Source organism: Limulus polyphemus, unplaced genomic scaffold (genome assembly GCF_000517525.1).
Source record: "Limulus polyphemus unplaced genomic scaffold, Limulus_polyphemus-2.1.2 Scaffold2674, whole genome shotgun sequence".
Taxonomy (NCBI): Eukaryota; Metazoa; Arthropoda; class Merostomata; order Xiphosura; family Limulidae; genus Limulus; species Limulus polyphemus.
Genome location: NW_013668284.1, coordinates 164,163 through 171,511, shown reverse-complemented (window position 1 = coordinate 171,511; position 7,349 = coordinate 164,163). Strand labels below are relative to the sequence as shown.

The following is a 7,349-nucleotide window of genomic DNA, read 5'->3' as shown; positions in this document are numbered from 1 at the left end:
ACTTGTGTCGCTTAAGTTTCGTCGGAACGAAGTTACGGAAAATTAATTAACACACGGAGACGTAACAATATCATAAGTTGTTTCACAAACCTAACTCTGAACTGGCAAGGTCAGACCTTTACATAAGCAGGTTATTGCATCTCTGATGGGTCCAATAGATGAAAACTATTAAAATAAAAATACCTACGTGAGGTAGCACACAAGCACTGCAAGCAATGTGCTACAGCGGATCTCAGGTCGTCTAATAAATAACACAGTATTCAACTGAAGAACAGTATAACGTGGTTACACCCTAAGAAGAATGTTATCAAGATGTATACCAAATGGTTTCCAGGTGAACGATACCCTTCAGAACTTCACATCAGATTAAAGGAATTGCATATCAGCGGCTGCGTACCACAAGCTTATTTATGTGTAGACGCCGTGAAGCCACATCAACATCCACAACGATACTGATAATAAAACTGTCATACTTGCATCTGTCACATTTGGGCAGAAATTTGAACACAACTGGTGATTTTTGACATCATTTCGTAGTACTATTTGGATGTTTACTTCATCTGCAACTATGCTTATAACTATTATTGTTTATTTCTTGTCTTCTCGAAAACGCAAATTTCGGTGAAGAAGAGACTGGTATAGAGGCCTATTTTATTCTTTGATTCGCTACTCGTGCTGTAACACACTAGTTTCACCGAATTCACAGTTCATCAATGCTGGTTGGAAGAATGAAACGAATAAACAAAGTAGGCCTCATATAGTGGTGGAATGTGGGCAGCTTGTTTGGTTTAACTGTATAGTGCCCTACTAACCAATAATAACCTAAGATGTACTTTATACCTAAACCATTGTAGGTTATTAGTGGCGGTAAAAGATTATACATTTAATCCAACTATTATTAATTTAATTGTCGCCAGACATTAGTATTAGGCCTATTTATGTTTTTAACACTGCATTTTATATCTAGTCCCATAGGGATTTTCAATAATTAGAATAGTGTATAATAATAGTATTCCAACCACACTGTATTGCCAGCGACGAACATATAATACTGTTACGACAGCGGAAGTCACGTGACCCTGGAAGCATGCGCGCTGGAGTTTCTAGAATGATCATGACTTTTCCTACCCCTTTAGTATATAAGCCCGGCAAATAAAGCGGAGATAGAATAGCAGATTGAAGAGAGATATAGATACAGATAATTGAGTCAAGTAAGCGGTAGTGACCGTAAGAAAAATGCGTGAATCGTTGTGAATTATAGCGTATGTTTAAGTTAAAGTGACTTTGGAAATTCTGTGTATTGCAAAGTTGTATTGAGAGAGAATAAACTAATTTTATTTAAGAAAGGACTTGTATCGCTGAAGTTCTTCAGAAAGAATTTTTACGGGAAATTAACAAACGAACAGAGACGCAACAATATCATACACTCTTCTAATTATTGAAAATTCCTAAGAGATTATATATTCAATATAGTGTAATAGGCTTAATATTAATGTCTAATGACAAGTAAATTAATTATAGTCATGTTTCGCCGCTTGATATAGGTGTTCACACCATAACAGTTAAGCTGACTATTGTTATTGTGTACAACTTTACAGATGATATGTTTGGTGTATGACACCTATTCATAGACGTTTCTCGAAAGGCATGACCTTGAAGTTGTCCTGAATGATCCCAATGATATTGTCAAAGAGTAGGCTTAGAACACTTCTTTTCACACCACTTACAATTGTTTTCCTAAATCTTTCCTTTTCTGAATTATTTTCCTGTCAATGGATTTCTAATGAACTTAATGATTTGTAAGAAAGAAAAACACAACACATCTAATAGTCCAGGTGTTGTTGTTTGTCTGTTGCTCAATCCTGGTTTAACTCGTGTCACATTAAAGGTAATTTGAAGCTGTATAATTTATACCAACCTTGATAAAAAATAGTAGTGTCTCAGTTACGTAGAACTTAACGAAACCAACATAGTTGTGAGTAAGGTAGTACGTGTCGATGACGTATATATGTGTCAAGGCCATAACTACTTTGATACGTACATCTTATTGGTGTCAATAGTGAAAGAAAAAAAAAAGAGAAAAAACGCAAGTGGATTTTAAGAAATACTTGAAACTGTATTGTATGTTGATCAACATCTCGGTAAAATATTATTGTAAGTATATTGTAATTGAAGTTGTTTAAGCCATCATGATGCAACTGGTTTTGTCCTCTCTTTCTGAATGTTGCTAGAACTCTCGTAATATATGATAATTTGACATTTCTGTATTTGAAGAATTTGTGAGATATTCACATTTGAGTCCGTTTATACGTATTGTTACGACAAATTAAATTCATTATATATTTTGACCTAAGATTCATTTTGTTGATTTAAAGTAGTTAATTATTTTGTGTACACTGAATGTAAGTATGAAAAGAACACATATGCAAGGGAGTATCGCTAAATTTTTGTTGATTCAGACTTGGTTTCAGGTTCGCGATTCCTTAAACTCTCGCGAATTATCAATTTCTTTACATTCTTTAAGCAAGACGTGCACTAAAGTTTAACGTTCCAGACTATGAATCCAAGGGTCCATGGTTCGCATCCAGTTGGCCCGGCATGGCCAGGTGGTTAGGGCGCTTGACTCGCAACCTGAGGGTCACGGGTTCGAATCACAGTCCCACCAAACATGCTCGCTTTTCATCCATGGGGGTGTTATAATGTGACAGGCAATCCCACTATTCGTTGGTAAAAGAGTAGCCCAAGAGTTGGCGGTGGGTGGTGATGATTAGCTGCCTCCCCTCTAATGTTAAACTCGGAACGGCTAGCGCAGATAGATATTGGGTCAGTAATGAAACATACAATCCCCCCCGTAGCTCAGCGGGTAAGTCTGAAGATTTATCACGCTAAAAAAATGGGTTTTGGTACCCGTTGTGGGTACAGCATAGACAGCCAATTGTGTAGCTTAACAACAAAGAAACAAATAATATTGGTGTATATTGTAAACCGACTATTTTAAGACTTTATGATCATTTAATGGGATTTTGGGTGCAATACTAGTGATAATCCTTTAATAGATAGTCCAGCTGAAGATTAATCGAAGATGAGGATTCGTGTTCTCTGAGATTTGATAACATGAAGCGAAATTTCGGCAGTACAACTTCTCATTAAGCCATTCCCCTTTTAATATAAGTGTAAACAATCATACAGCCAATCAAACTTGAGGAACCCACTTTTGGTTTGTTTTTTGAATTTCGCGCAAAGCTACACAAGGGCTATCTGCGCTAGTCATCCCTAATTTAGCAGTGAAAGACTAGAGGGAAGGCAGCTAGTCATCACCACCCACCGCCAACTCTTGGGCTACTCTTTTACCACCAAATAGTGTGATTGACCGTCACATTATAACGCCCCCACGGCTGAAAGGGGCGAGTATGTTCGGTGTGACGGGGATTCGAACCCGCAACCTTCAGATTGCGAGTCGAGCGCCTTAACCACCTGGCCATGCCGGACCCCCACTTTTGGAGAATAAAGTCTGTAGACGGTTTGAATTTGTAACGAGAGAAACTTTATTACAAATACTTGTACCTGATGATGACAAAACCTTGCCGAAACGTCGTACATTTGCTACTTGTAATAAACTTGTTACCAAACGTTATTATACATCCAATTAATTAACGTCTCTTTATCCTTGTATGAAAGCAAATGTAACGTAATCAATATGTAATATATACATATTTAATTACACTAGTTTTAGAAATATAGGCTTTTTGAAATACGAGGCTAAACTATCATGCTGGTAATTTGATTTTCACGTATGATGCTTTAAAAGGCACTATTTAATTTATCTCTGTTTTAAAAATAAGACTAACTTTATTTTTAGTGGAGTAACTCTGACTTACACGACGCTAAGAAAACTGAAAAGAACTAATGGTCGCTTGGGTCTTGTGAGATATGTAGTACATCGTTACTGGAGGTAAGCCTGATCCGTTTTTACCGAGATATATAGTGTTACTGAAGTAAGTGTAATCTGTCTATAATGTGGCATGGTGTTATTGGAGGTTAAAAAATCGTAGTAAAACATATTGTTACTAAATGTAAAAAGTGGCTGGTCCGTAATAGAGCATATTGATACTAAAACGTGGCCCATACAGGATGTTGCATGTTAATACTGAAGTTTTTAATAAAAATGTCACTTAGGTATATATTGTTACTGATGATAAAAAAGTGATCCATACGTAAAGACGTTCATTGTTATTGAAGGCATCATAAGCCATGCAGTTACTACAGGTAACAGGGATATATATCTGTCGGGGAGTTGTCTTATAACTTGTCTGAAATTAAACATATTGTTGCTATAAGTAGGTGTGGTCCTTGTGATATACTGAATGTTTGTAGTATTTAACGTTACTGACAGTAAGGTAAGTGTGGTCCTTGTGATATACTGAATGTTTGTAGTAATTAACGTTACTGAAAGTAAGGTAAGTGTGGTCCTTGGGATATACTGAATGTTTGTAGTATTTAACGTTACTGACAGTAAGGTAAATGTGGTCCTTGTGATATACTGAATGTTTGTAATATTTAACGTTACTGACAGTAAGGTAAATGTGGTCCTTGTGATGTACTGAATGTTTGTAGTAATTAACGTTACTGAAAGTAAGGTAAGTGTGGTCCTTGTGATGTACTGAATGTTTGTAGTATTTAACGTTACTGACAGTAAGGTAAATGTGGTCCTTATGATATACTGAATGTTTGTAGTAATTAACGTTACTGAAAGTAAGCGTGATCTACCTATAGTATCTAATGTTATCTATAGTAAACGTAATCTGTGTGTTGTGTGTAACGTTACTAGAGATAAATGTGATTGGCTCATAGTAACTTGTTATATTACTAGGTGGTAAATGTGATTGGCTCATAGTAACTTGTTATATTACTAGAGGTAAATGTGATTGGCTCATAGTAACTCGTTATATTACTAGATGGTAAATGTGATTGGCTCATAGTAACTTGTTATGTTACTAGATGGTAAATGTGATTGGTTCATAGTAACTCATTATATTACTAGAGGTAAATGTGATTGGTTCGTGCATCTGTTGTAAATTTTATGACTTGTTTTTTTAGTAGATGAAAATCTTCAACAGCTTGTCATTTTTATAATTACTAAATGTTTCTAATTTCTAAATTCCAAGTTCAATAAATTGTTTATTGTTAAGCACAAAGCTGTAGAATGTGCATTATGTGCATTGAAAAAGATGGTACATATATTTTTTAATGATTTCATACACAGTAAAATAATGTTTGATAGATATTATATGAACATAATCCTTTTATGAAACTACTTAAAAAACAATAATTTTGTATGTGTTTGTTCTTACCGTGTACGTTTTATACAGACAATACGCAAAATAATGGATCTGAATGTATCATACAAACAGACTTATACTTCTAGGGTAAATATACGATAAAGGTTTGTAATAGCTTTAAAAAGTGTTGTTATAAGCTATATTGGCGTTATACAATTCTTCTTGTGTTACATACACTATTTATTATAAACCAGTTGAATTTACAGTTGGTATCTGATGACAATCCTGAATATTTGAGTTCAGATGAAATAATGATTACAGAATGAATGTGAGTTTCATGCTATTGTTTAATATTATAGAACTTTAAAAAAAGTAACATATTATCTAGGAGAATCAACACTCTTTCAAAAGAACATTTAAAAACCATAGACTGAAAAAAAAGTTTATCCGGCATCAATGAAAGTTTTCGTACATTGAGCTTTCGCACGTTTTAATTGTTTTTAACAATAAATATGACAAGATCTGATCTCTTTAACATGTGTAATTATTCATCCTTTAAGAGGTGTGATGACTGATATCTGTAACAGGTGTGATTGTTGACCCCTTTAACAGGTGTAATTAATGATCCATTCAACAGATGTAATTACTGATCCATTTAACAGGTGTAATTAATGATCCATTCAATAGATGTAATTACTGATCCCTTTAACAGGTGTAATTATTGCTCCGTTTAACAGGTGTGACTACCGATCTCTTTAACAGATGTAATTACAGATTCATTTAACAGGTGTAATTACCGATCTCTTTAACAGGTGTGATTACTAATCCCTTTAACAGGTGTAATTACTGATCCATTTAACAGGTGTAATTACTGATCCATTTAACAGGTGTAATTACCGATCTCTTTAACAGGTGTAATTACTGATCCATTTAACAGGTGTAATTACCGATCTCTTTAACAGGTGTGACTACCGATCTCTTTAACAGGTGTAATTACTGATCCATTTAACAGGTGTGATTACTAATCTCTTTAACAGGTGTAATTACTGATCCGTTTAACAGGTGTAATTACTGATCCATTTAACAGGTGTGACTACCGATCTCTTTAACAGATGTAATTACTGATCCATTTAACAGGTGTAATTACTGATCCCTTTAACAGGTGTGATTACTGATCCATTTAACAGGTGTAATTACTGATCCATTTAACAGGTGTAATTACTGATCCCTTTAACAGGTGTAATTACTGATCCATTTAACAGGTGTAATTACTGATCCATTTAACAGGTGTGATTGTTGACCCCTTTAACAGGTGTAATTACTGATCCATTTAACAGGTGTAATTACTGATCCCTTTAACAGGTGTGATTACTGATCCATTTAGGGGTGGATTATGCTTCACTTGGGATAACGCTTTAAAGATAGAGTAATAAAGCTATATCCACTGGCAGTAGTTTAGAGACAACGTTTCGAACTGTTAATAACACACGTGTGACGAAGCTGAGGGCTCTGTAGTGACACCTTTTTCGCAAACAGTTGTTTCAAGTTCACTCTTTAAATATTACATCGGTGTTCTCTACGGGAATGAATATAATATAATTACCAAAGACTTGAAAAAAAAATAGTTATTTTAGAACTTATGAAGTGTTTCTACTTGACGACATAACATGGTGATCGTCGATAACAACAATAGTTAATTAATTTGTTTGTAAAAATCATTTGTGAATTTTTAAATATAATTTCCTGTTTTTGGAGGCCATTATTCGTCATTAAGAAAAAGAAAAGCAAACATTTATGTCTATTTTAAACTGAATTAATGTATATTTTAGGCTAACTCCCCCATTGATGTTAGTCATATCATTTATATTCCTGCTTCCACTGATATCTTCTGGACCTTTTTGGAGTAAGTTTGTAGAACCGCAAATACAAAACTGTAGAGACACCTGGTGGGCAAACATGTTTTATTTTAGTAACTTCGTCGGAGGAGAAAAAATGGTAAGAGATTTTTGTTCTTCGTGTATAGTTATATTTTCTAACGGTTTCATTACCCGTGAAATTTAAAACATGGAC

The 7,349-nt window shown here is 34.6% G+C and overlaps 1 protein-coding gene across 1 annotated transcript in view; it reads left to right on the top strand.

Annotated features, from left to right (window-relative positions):
* Nucleotides 1–3,850: 3,850 nt before the first annotated feature.
* LOC106467595 (nose resistant to fluoxetine protein 6-like) overlaps nucleotides 3,851–7,349 on the top strand; it is a 22,664-nt gene continuing 19,165 nt past the window's right edge. Inside the window, exons 1-2 of the mRNA XM_013927957.2 lie at nucleotides 3,851–3,952; nucleotides 7,109–7,274. Of these exons, the coding sequence (XP_013783411.1) occupies nucleotides 7,125–7,274 (150 nt within the window). The 5' untranslated portion in view covers nucleotides 3,851–3,952; nucleotides 7,109–7,124. The remainder of the gene's footprint in view (nucleotides 3,953–7,108; nucleotides 7,275–7,349) is intronic.